General features: G+C 38.3%; 1 protein-coding gene across 3 annotated transcripts in view; it reads right to left on the bottom strand.

Annotated features, from left to right (window-relative positions):
- Positions 1 to 15,285, bottom strand: part of fbxl4 (F-box and leucine-rich repeat protein 4) — a 134,001-nt gene extending 118,716 nt beyond the window's left edge. For all 3 annotated transcript variants that reach the window (XM_072554869.1, XM_072554860.1, XM_072554875.1), the window contains exons 1-2: positions 15,139 to 15,285; positions 7,918 to 8,511 (exon numbers count right to left, since the gene is read on the bottom strand). In XM_072554869.1, the coding sequence (XP_072410970.1) occupies positions 7,918 to 8,420 (503 nt within the window). In that variant the 5' untranslated portion in view covers positions 8,421 to 8,511; positions 15,139 to 15,285. The remainder of the gene's footprint in view (positions 1 to 7,917; positions 8,512 to 15,138) is intronic.
- Between the last annotated feature and the right edge of the window lie 2,154 nt (positions 15,286 to 17,439).

Genomic DNA, 17,439 nt, shown 5'->3' with positions numbered 1-17,439 from the left:
CATTAGCACTGCATCTTAGCTAAACAATCTTGTAGATCTTCTTAAAAAACAGTTTTCCCATTTGACCCTACATGCACATATTATTATTTTTGTTTCTTTTAATATCACATATGAAACAAGGTACTCAGAAAGTACAAAAGACGCACTCAAAAGTTAGGAAATTATATTTCTTTGATTCACTCCCTTCTACATGCTACACAAATATACTTTGGGATGAGGGACTATTACAATAGTGTATTTCATTAACATTGATCAACAAGAAATAGACTTCTCATCAGCAGGGTTAACAAACCATAAAGAGTTACAACTCTATTCTGTTGATTCCTGGAATCAAAACCATTTATTTTGTTTCACCCTTTTAGCCAAAGCTTAGGAGACAGCGATCTCGCCTCGAAGTGTAAGGCCCTGCGTTTCAAGTCTCATTCTATGGCTTCAGCACAAAGGTCATGGCTGACACTCCTAGTACATTGTGGAGGGAGGAGATGTCTTTCTGATGTAAAAAGATCCTGTAGCACTAATTTGAAGTAGAACAAGGATGTTGTCCCTGCTGGCCTGGCCAATATTTATCCATCAATGAACGAAAAAAACAAATCACAGAATCGTAGAATCCCTACGTTATGGAAACAGGTCCTTCGGCCCAACAAGTCCACACCAACCCTCCGAAGAGTATCGTATCCTATTACTCTACATTTACTCCTGACTAACACACCTAATCAACACATCCCTGAACACTGTGGGCAATTTAACACGGCCAATTCACCTAATCTGCACATCTTTGGATTGTGGAAGGAAATCGGAGCACCCAGAAGAAAGAACGCAGACACGGGGAGAATGTGCAAACTCCACACAGACAGTCATCAGAGGCTGGAATCGAACCTGGGTCCCTGGCACTGAGAGCCTCTGAGCCACTGTGCCACCACAAATCTGGAGCTTAAGTGCTCAAATTGACTGCCACCTTCTTTCTAAAGCAGTAGCAACAGGAAAATACTTTTTCAGACATTCCATAGAACCAAAGAAATGATACAGCACAGAAGGGATCCATTCAGCTCTTCTTGACCAAGCTGATGCAAAGACACCCAGATGCCCTTTCTAATCCCATTTTCCTGCACCCGGCCTCTCGTCCTGCAGCTTACAGCACTTAAGGTGCAGATCCAGTTCCTTGTTAGAAGAGTTGGGCATCTCTGCTGACTTGCATATACCTTACTCGGTGACAGTTTATCCAATCTCTCACGATTGATTCTAACAATTTGCCCACCGCCAAAGTAAGGGTAACCAGCTTATAATTGGCATTTCTTTTGTACCCTTCATAAATAATAGAACCACATTTGCAGTCCTGCAGGCCTCTGACAGCTCACCTGTGTCGAGTGAAGATTGAAAAATAATCCTGAGAGCATCAGTTTTTTTTCCTCCTTGATCTCCTTCAACATTCTTGGGAATAATCCATCTAGCTCTGGTAATTTAACCACTTCCAAGGATTCCAACTCTTCTAATACTTCCTCTGATTATTTTGTCCAATATTTTACACTGCTCCTCTCAGATTACAGTATCCGCATCATCCCTTTCCATTGTGAATATGGAGATAAAAAAATTCATTTAAACTTCTTCCTATATCCTCTGCATCTTCACATTCCTTTATTCATCTCTGTTAGGTTCCTTTTTTACTTTTTATATACTGGTAAAACATCTTTGGATTTTTCTTTATCTGGCTTCGTAATATCTTTTCATGCCCTCTCTTTAATTTCCATTTTTTTATTTGTTACTTTTTTACTTCTCCTTCTTTCCACATTCAGTAAAAAGTAAAGGTAAGGGTTTCTATCTTTTTAATAGCACACATGAGAAAAGGTTAAATGATTAGTGTTTGACTGATTTAGCATATTATCGATATGCTATGGAAAAATTATAATTACATGTATTTTGTGTGATCCTTTATGTTCATCAGCACAATTTGCTACCACAGTAACAAGTGGTATGATGATGCATCTGAACAAACTGAATCTTTTGTAATGAGCTTACTCCAATAACTTCCTTTGTAGTTATTGTTTTAATTCAAGGCATCACAATAGTAAGCTGGTAGGTCAATACCACAAATCCGTGGCAAAGGGTATTGCCATTCAGCAATAAAGAGAGAAGGTTGCTTTAAGTAATTAAGTTTACGGACATTACCTCTGTGTTTGAGTTGATTCTGTTTTATCTGTCTGGAAAAGGGAAGATGAGCAGGGAGGCAGAGACACATTTAGTTCAAGAATCTCATGAAAAATCCAAAGTGCTGAACCAAAGACCTAGTCCTACCATTTTTGTACTTTCATTATCAGCCAAAGGAGAAGTATAGGAAGTTATGGAAGATCATTCAATTCCATGACATTTTACCAACAATCTTTAGCATCCTTTAATCTTTTTCTGGCTTGAACATGCTGAATAATTAAGCTTCAATAGCTCTCTGGGGCAGAGTAGTCCAAAGATTCACCACTCTCTGAGAGAAGAAATTCCTGTCCATCTGAGTCTTAAATGGATGGTCCTTATTCGAGACCGTGTTGCCTAATTCTAAACTCACCAGCCAGAGGAAAGATCCTATATACATCATTTATGTCTTGTAACGGTTTTGCAAGTTTCAATGAGATCACCACTAATCCTCCAAAGCACTGAAAATACAGGCCCAGTTTCCTGAATCTCCCCTCATACATCATCACGGGGATTATGCTGGTGAACATCTGCTGCGCATTTTCTATGGCAAGTACATCCTTCCTTAGATAAGGAAACCAAAATTGTACAAAAAGTTTGAGATGCAGTCTCACCAAGACTCTAAACAACTACAGCAAGGCAAGTTCATTTCTGTCCTCAGATTTCTTTGCAACAAATGGCAACAGACCATTTGTCTTCTTAATTGCTTTCTGCAGTGACAAATGTTCAATGTTTTCATATCAATGCATTTGTTTCTTATCAAAGCCTTTCAGTTTAAATGCTTCATATAAAATAGTCAAGGCAGGAACTTCAAATGTATTTCAGCAATGTAATTTCAGATGGAACTTGCACATATCTGCTAGGGATAGTTCAAAGTTAGAATTATAGAGTTCTAGAAATAGACAGCATCAAAGTAGACCCTTCAGTCCAACTCATCCATGCTGACCAGATGTCTTAAATTAATGCAGTCTGATTTGCAGTGACATGCTAGCATTCCATACTCACAAACAAGGTCCTTTGGACACCAATGCTTCCCAATCTCTCAACATTTAAGAATAAGCCTGCCTTTCTATTTTCTATTCCTTTCTAAATGGATAACCTCACATTCATTTACATAATATTCTCTCTGTTCTTGCCCATTCACTTAGCCTATCAACAATAATGTTTTTTCAGCATATCTTATATACATGACAAATATAGAAATTGTATCTATAAGTAAATGAAACCTGGCTCCACCAAGTTTACGTCCATTAGCCTAGAAGCTTTCGTGCAAGGAGCTCGCTACTTCAATTAAAATGCTGAAGGCTGATGACTCTTTTCACAAACTTGTTGTCAAATAAGGGTAAGATATGGACCGCTGGAGAGATAAGTGAGTCATCAAATGACAGGCACACTTGAAGACCACTGTGCATGAGGTTAGCCCAAAAGGAAACTCTCCAAATGGATAACTTGGTCTCCCTGCTATAGCAAAAATGTTGTGAAACTTGAAAGGGTTCAGAAAGAATTTATAAGAATGGCACCAGGGTTGAAAATTTGAGCGAGAGGGAGAGGCTGAAAAGGCTGGGGCCATTTTCCCTGTAGCGTCGGACGCTGAGCGGTGACCTGATAAAGGTTTATTAAATCATGAGAGGCATGGATAGTGTGAATAGCCAAGGTCTTTTCCCTGAAGTAGGGGGGTCCACAACAAGAGGGAGTAGGTTTAAGGTGAGAGGGGCAAGATTTAAAAAGGGACCTAAAGGGCAACTTTTTCATGCAGAGGATGGCATGTGTGTGGAATGAGCTGACAGAGGGATTGGTGGAGGCTGGTACAATTACAATATGTAAAAGGAATCTGGATGTGAATAGGAAGGGTTTAGAGGGATATAGGTCAAATGCTGGCAAAGGGGATTAGATTAATTTGGGATGAGTTGAACTGAAGTCTATTTTTGTGTAGCACATGTTTACTTTGATGAACTATACCTTGCAGCAATGTGCACGTTCCACCTGAAATTACGTTGCAGAAACACATTTGAGAGTCCTGCCTTGACTATATTATATAAAAGCATTTAAACTAAAATGAATTGATAAGAAACAAATTAATTTCATGCAAAAACATTAAACATTTCTACAGTGAGGACCCAACAGCATAAGTGCAGTGTATCATCTGTGATTTGCAACACTCATGCTCTTTAATAGGTTGTCTAGATGAGTGCAGATGATGTCTTTCTGAAGAACTAGTTGAGATTTCCTTAAAGTTTGATAGAAACAACTAGTAATACATTTTCAGTCATCCCCTAACCTATTCCAGTATCGTTCTTTCCTTTTTGTCAACTTAGCAAAGGCTAGAGGTCCAGATAGAATTATTATACATTTTTAAAAAATAGTATCACACAATCAAATTGTAGAATCCTAATTTCTCAAGTAGCTGTAATGAATCCAATGAAAATAGTCTAGTCTCATTGTCCACAACACTGATTACTACTATGGACCAAAATCTGTGACAAGGATAGCTTTACAAAATGTATCATATGATCTTTCGGACTGGACGGGTACGATGGAAATTTTAACTGACTGCATCTATTTGTTTTTATGTGTAAGGCAAATACTTGGTACAAAGCAAGGAGAATATTTCTATTTTACTCTTTGGTCAACATGAGGGCATGTACACATACAACAAAAAGCAGAATGGAAAAGTGTAATAAGAAAAGCACAGATCGATTAAACATATTTTACCAAATATTTCAGCAAAGTTGAAATGTAATAATATTCAAGGTTACTGCAGATTAAAAAAAGGTGAGGCGTAGGCAAAATAGGCGTACACATACATACAGAAAATATTCAGATCAAACAATCATAAAATGGGGTAGGAAAGTTATTAAAACCTACTGACAAGCAGATCATCTAACTGATACCATACTGCTTAAAACAGTCCAAAGGTATCAAAATCAGGCCTGATCCTATCCTGATCCAATGTCCTTCACTGTATTCGTTATGGAAGGTTGAATGTCATAGCACAAATTCTGATTATTTTGTTTTCCCCTCCCTAAGCTAGGCTACAAAGGCTAAATGAATCACCCTTTGGCTTGTTAAGATCAGGTAATTCAGTACAGTGTGCTGCTAAAGTCTGCAAACGTTCTCATCTGTATAGCTCCCAATTGTTATGAAATGTTTACAGGGTATACTCTAAGAATGATTCATCCAAACTTTTTTACTTGTGACCTACACCAAGAACATTGGGGGCAGGGACATAATCTTTCCCTCATTATTATTAGTAAGTAGACTTTTTTTTCTTCTCGTCACTTCTGGGACATGGGCACTGCTAGCTGGGCCAGCATTTATTACCTGTCCCTTGTTGCCCTTGTAAAGTATATGCGAGCTGCCTTCTTGAATCACTGCACTCCATACACTGTATATCGACCCACAATACCATCAGGGAGGGAATTCCAGGATATTAACACCGTCAGTGAAGGAATATGATATATTTCCAAGTCTGGATGGCAAGTGGCTTAGAGGGGAACTTGCAGGTGGTGCTGTTCCCTTGTCCTTCTGGATGGTAGTGGTTGGGGGCATTGAAGGTGCAGTATAAGGATCTTCAGTGAATCTCTGCAGTGCATCTTGCAGATAGTACACACTGGTCCTACTGAGTGTCAGTGGCAGCATGTTAAAGTTAAACAATAATAAATTATGTCTTAATACAATTTTGTTTCAACAGATGGGGTGACAACTCTTCGTGATCATTGAGATTATCTCACTGGCACCAATTTACACACATACTGGGGTGCACTGATGGGCCTAAGTGTTTGTTGACATTCCTTCTGTGTATTTATAATCCATAAAGCTCTCTATAGGAATAAGGATAAAAATGCTGGATACTCAGCAGGTCAGCCAGCATCTGTGGAGAGAGAGAGGTAACGTTTCAATTCTGTAGCCTTTCAGTGAGATGAAATGACTTGAAATATTAAATCTGTTTGTCTCTCCACTGAAGTGACCTGATTTGCAGTGCATTTTCTTTTTTTTATTTCAGATTTTCAATATCTACGACATTGTTCCTTTCTATCAGCCATTTTCACACAGTTGCATCACACTGAAGCCCATGAAACAGCACTTTTTCTCCCTACCCGAATTTCTGATTCCCTTCACAATCTCGTCTTACCTCATTTTGATTAAATAGATGCAAATCCTACAACTTCTAATTTTTTTTGAAGATAAATGAACCTATAAAGTTACCTTTATAGCACAACATTCTTTAATTAACTTTTTTTTAGGACAGAATCTTTACATCACTTTGGATCTGTTTATTTCCATCAACCCTATACCCCTAATGGTGTGGAATTATTTCCCATGTACAAGAAATGAATTTTAGCCTCTCACAGACTTACTTGCTGCCACCATCAAGTATAATGGAGAACTGGGTTCATATGGTAAAAGCTTATAGATAAATCTTCAAAATATTTCTTACAAAGTAAGCAATTGTATTCAGGTGAATCCCACTGAATTCATGTTAACATAAGAAGTTTAACTTATTTTTACTGTACTCTTATGGCTAGGTCTTCCTACATCAAAAACTTAATCTCAAGGGGAAAGTTCTAGAAACAACTGTAGCTTTTCAACAGCCAGTAAAATGTCACTATGTTAAATCCCAATTCACAGAGAAACCCTATGTACATTCATTGCTGGATTTCAAACTGTTGATTCAAGGCTACATGCCACTAATCTTCTTAACATTTTTTTTAAACTTAACCCAGTAATTGATACCCACTTGGTCACAGCATGAGGTAAAACACAGAGTGGAATGCTGTAAAAGCCTAAGGCCAAAACAAGAACTAACAGGCTCCTTAATTTGATAGGATTTGGGAAATATCATATTCGGACTCACCCATTATCCACTATTAACCAAAGGTAGGGGGTCTAAATTTTAGCTGCAGAACGAGTGTGGGTAAAAAAAACCTCACACAAAAATGAAAGGCAAGACAAAAATATACATCTGTAAACACAAGTATGCAACAAACAAGATTACTTAATACATTTCATTCATGTTTAATATGGTAAGTTTTACTTATTGTAACAAGTTATATTGTGTAAATAGTCTTAAAAATAATGCACAGACTGGCTTTCATCAATGTTATTTGTAACTGAAATGTTTCAATTTACTCGTTGTGATTGCAGTACCTATCATATTACTGTTCTCAGACTTTGTACTTGAAAACACACACAAGTCAAAATAATAACATTAAACATCATAGGCAATTACCAAACAATCCAGGTAGATAAACTATAAATTTGTTTTTGTGCACAGTTTAACAAGAAGGCTGAAGATCCCCTTGATTTTAAAGTAATTATTTATAATCTAATCAATGTATTTTAATATGGTTATAAAGGACAATTATTTCTTAACGGAATGCAATGCAATGGAATGAGCAGACAGAATTCTGGGGTTTAAAGTACGGGAATGTTTGAACAGAGTTACTGCGATAGAACTGGTCATGGAGATTTGATTCTGAAGATATTAACATAAAAGTGTATTACCTACACACATAACATTTGTTATCGAAGTTGTCATGCAGCACAGTAAGTGCTTATCATCAACAGAAACATTCAATGAAAGCACACAGACAGAATCTACTTTCACTGGGTTCCCTTGGCTGATTCTGTATGTGTTCTTAGTCTATCAAGAAAGAAACAGTTGTGGGAAAATACTAAACACTGCGAAAGCAAGCAATAACTTAAACGATTTGTCACAACTTTTGAAGTTACCTTTACCTAATTTCTGATGGAGGAGTCTGGGAATAAGGATTTGCTGAGCAAGCTAAGATCCTAACGATGGCTCCAGGATGATAGGTTTCCAGTACATCAATAGCTGTTGGGTACACAGCCTCCTCAAACGCTAATTCAACATATTCTTGGCTATGAAAACTTCGGGGAGTTCTTCTGAATGGTGGAGGTGAACTCGGACAGCTTTCCCACCACCTCCCGTAGGTCCGGAACACAGCAGTCTGTGTGAAATCACCGGAACTTGGGTAAACATTTGGCAGTCCAGACAAATTCCACATAGTATAGGACAAGCTGTTCTCACTGCCATACTGAGAACTAAAATCCACCACTTCTTTGGCATACTGCACCACTTCGACGCTGAGAGGTAGGATGCGGTTGCTCGACTCAATAGCTCGCCGACTGTTCATTATTTCTCCTCTTGTACCTGATCTGGCTCTACGACGTAGGCAAATGTAGTAGAACATGCTCAAAAATGTTAACATGGGATACATTGAGGTTTGTCTATGTCCTTCCCACACGGCAGATGCTTTATTTTGCCCCTGGCTTTATTTATTTCTTCATTCCCATTAACACAGCACAGACCTGTGTGAATGAAACCAAAAAGACATCATGGTGATTTCTTTCAGAATACTCAGGAAAATTGTCAAAAGTGATTCTTTAACTAAATACAACACTCAGAATATCGCAATAAGATAACTCATTTTTAACCGGAACCACTGACCATCATGCATCCTGTCCTGTTTAAATTCTAAACATTATCATGGAAAAATAACATCCCAGAAATTTAAAGAATCAACAGTGGGAAAAACAAAGATCATGGAGTAGCATTTCACTTTATTTGAAATCAGCAAAGTACACACAAAATGATTCTACTTTTCTGAAGTGAGTTTATGTGAAGTTAGTATCTGAACTGAGTGAAGTTCAAACTTCCATCCAAATTCACATTTATAATCAGAAACAGACAGAAATGAGTGCCTTCATGCACAGATTTGTACCTTCAAGACAACAGCCTAGAGACTCTCCATCATCAACAAGAATTGGGAGGGGTCATCAATCATGCTACCAATCAGTAATTGTTCAGCAATAACCAGTTCACTGGTATTCAGTACGGGTTCTGTTGAGGTCATTCAGTTCCTGACCTCATTACCATCTGGGTCTAAACACAGACAAAAATATTGGGCACCACAGGTGAGACAAGAGTGATTGTCTCTGAGTGTTGCTATATGGAGCAAAAAGCATTAGCAAAACTGGAGTCAATGGGAATCAGGGAAAACACTCCTCTGATTGAAATTTTATCAGACGCAAAGGAAAATGGTTGAGATTGTCGATGACTTCACTTGTAGGATGTCACTGCCAGAGATGCCTACGTTAATGACCTCAGCCCAACCATCTTTGACTGCTTCATCAATTACTTTCCCTTCTCCATAAGATCAGAAAGGGGATATGCACTGATGATGTTCAGCACGAATCACCACTTCACATATATTGAACCAACATGTGTTCAAATGTAGAAAGCTATAGACCACATCCAGGTTTGAACTTTTATGTAGTAAGCAACATATGCACCACACCATTTCCAAACATAGAGAATCTAACCATCACCTTTCAGCATTCAATGGCATTACTATTGCTGAAATCCCCGTTATCAACTTCCTGGGCTTATTACTGACCAGAAACTGAACTGGAATAGTCACATAAATATAGTGGCTAAAAGACTGTTCAGAAGGTTGGAATTCTGCAGTGAGTAATTCACCAGCAGTTCAAGAAGGTAGTTCACTGTTACATTTTCCAAGGCAATTAGAGATGGGCAAAAATAATGGCCTCCTTTGCAGTGCCTGTATCCTGTGACCGAAAACTGAAAAAGTATGTTTTATCCCTGACATTTTTATGTGCCTTAAGAGCTGGTACCTGTCTGTGAGCTGCAGTACAGAGTTAGGAAGTAAGAGCAGCATTATTTCCACAAATATATCATAATCAGCAACAACCACAAAATCAGTCGCTGTAAAACACTGTACAGTGACAATACTTGTTTTTCCTTCTCCTAGAGACCAGAAGATTCTGAACATCTGTTTTAGTAATTGCTTAAACCTTGCAATGCAACAGGAGGGTCATATAAACTATTATAAATGCTAACTGTAACTAAATGCAATTCAAAAGCTCCAGACACATGTTGGTATATAAATATACACACTATATTTAGACCAATCTCCAGAAGCCACTGAATTTCATAAAAGATTTCTGTGAACTGCAATGAATTCAAGAACAACCAATAAAAATTTCCTCAGTAAAACAAAGAACTGGATGTTGAAGATCTGAAACAAACACAGAAATTGTGGAAAAGCTCAGCAGATTTGGCTGCATCTGTGGAGAGAAAGCAGTTTACGTTTTGAGTCCGGTCACCTTTCTTCATTCTTTAGAACAGATTCTGAAAAACAGACTTGAAACATTAATTCTGCTTTCTCTGCAAAGATGCTGTCAGACTTGCTGAGTTTCTTCAGTATTTTCCATTTTGAATAAAAATCGCTTAAATTGTTCAAGCAGGACTGGCCAATTAATCACTGAACAATTTGTTAACTTTTGCATAATTTTCCAGGATATAAGTTTCTCTGATTACACAGAGAGAAAAAGCTCAAGCCATTTGTTACCAAATCGAAAGTGTCAATGTAACTGATATTGTTTTCTACTTCATTTACTTTGTTAAAAAACAGATGTATTGCCAATGGTTTTCCACACTAGAAGGTAAAACTTTAACATGAGGGCAATAGTTATTTGAATTTTTTTTTATTCACCAATAAATCATGAGATTCGGAAATATTAGAGACACATTGATAACGGTATAAATTTTTGACAACCTTCACTGAAGCTCCTTCAAAAGCATTTTCCAAATCCGCAACCTCTACCAGCCAGAAGGCCAAGGGCAGTGGATTTGTGGAAACACCACCATCATCCACAAACCCCACTCCCAGCTACACATTATCCTGCACTTGGAACTACATCGCCATTCCTTCATCATTGCACAGTCAGATTTCTGGAACTCCCTGCATGACAGACTATACCCAACACTCTACTGAGCAGCAGCTCACCACCAGATTCTCAGGCCCAACTAGCAATGGTCAATAAATGATGGTCTAACCAGCATATCCCAATGAGTAAAACAAAATCAACACTGTCGCATTCACTATGGATGACATTTCATCATTGCTAAAGATGGAACTTTTAAATGGAAGAATATTGCTTTGAACCATAGGAATTCCCACTGATCTGCAGAAAGTGATATAATCCGAATTCCAATACTCATCAAGGATTATCTCTTGAATTGATATATACGCTTATAATTCCCTTTTGCACATCATGTCAGAAACTGCATTTTTTTTTATCCTTCCAAGTGAAACATAACACTAGGGAGACACAGAACACTCCAGCCTCACTATCCCTTCTTAATCCTTCACAAAATGTTAATAATAAATCAAAAGAAGAGTGTGTTTCTTTGGCATCATAATCCTCCAATGTCCAAAAAAAAACAAAATAAAGGAGAGCCTCTGATTTGATTTTGCCATAGTAGATATTTTAATATAATGCAAACAAATCTAAAATAATAATATACCCAAGTAGGTCTTTTACAATTATTGAAGAACCATGTTTCAGCAATGATTTCTTGCCTTATCATCTGTTGCTTCATAAGTGCTTGTACAAGGAAACCCCAATTCTAATCTGACTAACATTACCTGTTTGCAAAGGTAGTTTTTTTAAAATCAAATAGCAACAGTATATTTTAAGTGTACTAAAATGCACTTTAACAATACTTCTTACAGATATCCTGTAGCCTTGCAGTAATGGTATTAATTCAGCAACTGCTTAAGTTAAAAAAAAACACAATAACAAGCAATGAATTTAACTACAGTATATCTGGTCATTTTTCGTCTGACACGAGGAAAATAATTTCAATAATTCCTTAACAGAAGAAAGCCTAATGCCTGCACTTAGTCTGTTTTATATGTGACTTTACCAGCACTCTGTGATTGGCACTTGATATTCTAGTAATTTGGAGATTACACCAATGCCTGGCTGGTATTGCCCACATCCCAAGATAACATTTTTAAAAATTCAATACAACATACACAAAGTCCAAGGACACTACCATGAACCATTATAAAACTTGAATTTAGCCTTAACTGCCGCATTTTCTCTAATTCTGGACACGACACTTTAGGAAGGAATGTGAAGGTTTTAGAGAGGCTGCAGAAATGATTTCCAATAATGCTTCCAGGAATAAGAAACTCCTGTTACACAAATAAATCAGAAAGTTAGAATTGTTGTCCTCAAGGAGGAGACAATTCAGAGTAAATTTAGTAAAATTATGAATGGTCTAGACAGGATAGACAGACAGAAACTTCCCATTTGTTGAAGGATTGACAAACAGAAAGCACCAATTTCAGGTGAATGACATAAGAGCCAACAGTGACAGGGGGCAAGATGTTTCAGGCAGTGAGTGATTAGGATTTGGAATGTACTACCTGGGAACATGGTGGAAGCTGACTCAATCTGTGCTTTCAAAATGGAACTGTGTAAGCACCTGAAGAGGCAGGGCAAGAGAGAAAGGGTGGGGGAACTGCCTTGTAGAGAGTTGCTGTAGTCACAAGCCAAATGGCCTTCCTCTGTGTTGTAATGATACCATTGTTCCACTACGTCAGTTCGGAATTATATATATTTAGATTTTAAAATTACCATATCATTGAAAACATGCACTTCTGTAGGCCTCAGGGGTTAGGAGGGCAGAATATTTTTTGCATAGGCGAAAGTGGGTATTCCAGATGCTGGCGAATAGAGTGGTGCTGGAAAAGCACAGCAGGTCAGGTAGCATCTGAGGAGCAGGAAAATTGATGTTTCGGCAAAAGCCCATCTCTACTTCGGTAACATTATCTCAAGTTAGCTACTGCTGCAAAAACCCTCATTCATGCCTTTGTTACTGCTCCCTCAACAATTCCAGTGTTCTCCTGGCTGCACTCCTATATTCTTATCTTCCACAGACTTGAGGTCATTCAAAACTCTGCAGCCTGTATCATCATTTCAACACCTATCATCTCTTCACCTATCACCTCTCTGTTCACTGACTAGTACAGATTCCCAGTCAAGCAACATATAGGTTTTAAAAATCTCATCCTTGTTTCCATATGTATCCATCTTACGCTTTCCTATTTCTGTTATCTCCTATAACCTCACAACCCTCCAAACTATCTTTGCTCATCTAATTTTACCTCTTGAGCATCACCAGATTTAATCAGTTCACAGTGAGGGCAATTCCTTCAATTTGAGATTAGATGACATTACTTACAGTGTGGAAACAAGCCCTTCGGCCCAACAAGCCCACACCAACCCTCCGAAGAGCATTCCCCTACATCTAACACCACGGGCAATTTAGCATGGCCAATTCACCTAGCCTGCACATGTTTGGACTGTGGGAGGAAACTGGAGCACCCAGGGGAAACCCATGCAGACATGGAGAATGTGCAAACTAATTATCTGGTCCTTTGGATTTCACCCCCACCTCAAATCTCTCTGCTTCCTCAAATTCCTCCTTTACTAAACTGTTTAAAGCCTAATGTTCTGATAAAGCTAATTTCCTGGTGTGGTGTCATAGGTTGTTTATCATATAACACTGAAGCATACTGGGATATTTTATTTTAAAGTCACTGGAGAAATAAATATATTGTTATAATGAAAAACACACTAAAACAAAACAGGACATTGGGTGTACAATAAATTGGAACCCACCAAATATTCAGAAGGACACATCTCAAACACCTCCTCTGAAGGGAGACTAACATTGAATGGATCAGCCACCCAATAGTTCAAATTGAGAGGAAACAACACTTTAAGTTATAAAAACTGAAAAACAGGTAATACAAAATTTGCCAGCCATCAAATAAACCCACAAACACCAGGTACTCTAAAACGTGAAGCTACTTCTCCAAACCATCCTAAATTTGAAACTTAAAACCTCACATTTATGTAACACTTTTTAATGACCATAAGAGGTCTCAAAGCACTTCACAACCAATGAAGTACTGTACTTTGTTGAAGTGTACTTACTGTTGAATGCAAGAAACACAGTCATCATTATACACACAGCAAGCTCCCAGAAACAGTAAAGTGGTAATGACCAAATGATCTTTTATTTTTGGTATTTCTTTCAGGGATAAGAATACCTGGGATAAGTCCCCTTCTAGTCCTCACAATGATGCTTTAGGAATTTTTTGCATCCACCAAAGCTGGAAGATGAGACTTGTCTTATACCTGATCTGAAAGACGCCACCTCCTAAAAGGGTAATAATCTCAGTCTGCAACAAGTAGTACAGGAATGTGAGTCTTTATCGTGCTTAAATCCTGATGTGGGAACCTGAACATATAACTTTGCGATTCAAGAGTTGAGTGCTACTAAGCCACGACTGGCCCACACCATGTATTCACTTATGATATATAGTCTATTTTCTAGATTGACAGCATTGCCCTACAATGCAAACGCGCTTAATAGACGGAGACCAGGAGAAATAAGAAAAAGCCTTTTTAAACCAACTGAATTGGATCGTAACTATGCTTGTGACGATCATTTGTTGAAATGAAATGAAACTTGGACTTTCATCCCACAACGGTCGGTCATTTTCTACCACGTTTGAATTGATGTGAAAGCCAAAACCCGTCGCATCATCGCAAACGCGGCAGTATAAACTGGAACCTTTTGAAGGACCATTTGTAAAGGACATTAAAAACTGACAATTTTTACTTTGATTAGTTGTCGCACATCAGCGAGATTCCTTGGGGGGGGGGGGGGACATATTTACAAAAGGAGGTGGTGATTTTTTTAAATTTGCTGTATGGGTTGCAGCGGATGGTAGGTCAACTTGGTGGACACCGGGTGCGGAAGTGCCGCTTTTGGAACGTTGAGACAATGGGGACATTCTATCTGTGGAATGTCGGCCTCGCTCTTTGATACTTGGCCATTGTGACCAACGTTCTGGAACTGGAAGGCGGAGTTGCAAACTCCAGTCACAGACAGTACCCTGTCTGTCAGCACCACCAACGCTGGAACTTCAGCTCACATACACCCTTCTCCGTAAAGCTGCCAAGCTCTAGGGGCCTTTGGGGTGCACTACAAACACAACGCATATTATCACCCCGCCCCCCCCCCAAAAAAAAGTACATTATTTGTACCTGTCGCTCAGCATTTACAGACGCTGTGTTACTGCGTGCAGAACAGATGATTTGTTTATTAAGCATGTTTTATTCAATCACAAGACATGCTGTTTTGTTTTAAGTCTGTCTTTCTGCTCCCTCCGTAAATGTAAACATGTCACCTACAGCCGGGAACTCCGAGCATACAACGGCGAAGGTTGCCGGGAGTTGTAGTTTCGGTCGTGACTAAAGTGAAAGCACTCCAGCCTGCGAGAGGCCGTTCCTGATGAAGGGCTTTTGCCCGAAACGTCGATTCTACTGCTCCTCGGATGCTGCCTGAACTGCTCTGCTCTTCCAGCACCACTAATCCAGAATCTGGTTTCCAGCATCTGCAGTCATTGTTTTTAACCATTGTTTTCTCTTGAATATGCATATCAACAAAGTCATTTTGCAAATATCAGTCTTTGAGCACACTTTTTGATAGGGATTCTTGAGTTGTCGCTGCAATGGATATGATGACTAGGAAGTTGATTGGTGTTTGTCATAAATAGTAAAAAAAATGCACATTTTGTCTCTTTTTACCTCTTTGTACTCAAATAGTTACAATTTTTCTAACTACCCGATTGCAGACCAAGGAATCTACTGTCTCATGGGTTATGTCAATTTTTTTAAAAGCACATCAAAACGTCAAAGTTTCTATCAAAGCCTTGAATGAGCAGAAATCAACAAGGGTTGCCAACTCCTTATTTTCAACCCCGTCCCCTTAGCCTCACTTTTTCACTCTGTAAATTCCTTCGACCTAAAATCCCCTGGGATATCGGCATTTGCCTCTTGCGCATCTATAATTTTAAATACTCCACCATTTATGACCTTGCTTTTAGTTACCCAAGACGAAGGCACCCTGTAATATCCTCTCCAGACCTCAGCCTCGCAACTTCACTTTCTTCTTTGAAGAAATTTTTCTGATCGTGGTGTGGGCACCTGCCTCCTGTGGTTTGCTGGACTATTGTAAATTTTAATGCTTGACACGTTGTATTATACTTTTATGTAAAATAAAAGGTATCATTAGAAGCATTCTATTATGGGACATCTGTTATTTCATTTAACTTATGTAGTATGGGTCCCCTGTATTGACGAATCTTTGCTCACAAAATATTTTGACGCGAGCAATTTACAAGGCTTAGAAGATCAACTACAGGGATAACAAAAATGATGGGGAAGAAGGGAACTGAGGGTGGGAAACAATTTACAGCAGGGGATCGTGAGTTGGAAGGAATGTTAATTATTACCCTATTATTACAACAGTTCTTATTGTCAAGATATTGGAATCTTTAATTGACAGAGAACTTTGAGCGATTGTCAAGATATATTTGTAAAGGGTATGTGCTTAGCAAGCCTAATTGAATCTTTTGAGAAATTAATTAGAGTACTAGATGAAGGAATGTCTATGTATGCAGTTTATATGATCTCCCAGAAGCTTTGCATAAGATATTGCTGCCTCAAATTGAAGCTGCTGCAATTGGTGATAAAATCTTGACTTGCTTAGGTGCTTCTTTAGGCAGTGGAAGATAGAGAGTATGAATAATGGGTCAATATGGTTTGTCAATGGAACAAACTTGAAGGAACTAAGTGGTGGTGTGTCACAAGGTTGCTGGGATCTCAACTACTTACTAATTTATTGATAACTTAGATAACACAATCGAGAGTCTTACGTGTAACTTTACAAATGATCCAAGAATAGATGGAATGGCAAATAATGTAGACAAGAGCATGACATTGCAAAGATATACTGATAGTTTGAGGGAGCAGACAACATCATTCCTAATGGATTCCAACAATGGTAGGTTGAGTTCATACATTTTTGACCCATAAAAGACCCAAGTAATTTTAAAATCATGAAATATTAGAAATATTGGAGATCCAAAGAGATTGAATGGGTCGGTGTACACAGATCAATGAAATATAGTGCATTGTCAAGGAAAACATGAGTAAATTCTAATTGGATGTCAGCCATTTTTTGGAGTAGACTGGGATATAAGCGGAGGAAATTTTGCTACAGCTATTAAAGCAAAGGTTAAAGCATATCATTCACCACCATGTTCACTACTCCTTAGAATACATTGGTTTTGGACTCACCACTTTGTGACCAGGGCTCCAATGGTTAAATTTAAAGGATAATTGTTGAAACTACTCATATTCCCAGGAAGGTAATCATTGAGGGAAAAACTAAATTTATGATTTTCAAAGGAAATAATAGAGAAACCTTTATTCTAGTAGGGAATCTATGATAAGGTGACATGGAGTTACACGTTGCTGTAAATTGTGATCCTGGATCTGTGC

The sequence above is a fragment of the Chiloscyllium punctatum genome, chromosome 3, assembly GCF_047496795.1.
Source record: "Chiloscyllium punctatum isolate Juve2018m chromosome 3, sChiPun1.3, whole genome shotgun sequence".
NCBI classification, from domain to species: domain Eukaryota; kingdom Metazoa; phylum Chordata; class Chondrichthyes; order Orectolobiformes; family Hemiscylliidae; genus Chiloscyllium; species Chiloscyllium punctatum.
This window is presented reverse-complemented; position numbering and strand designations above follow the sequence as displayed.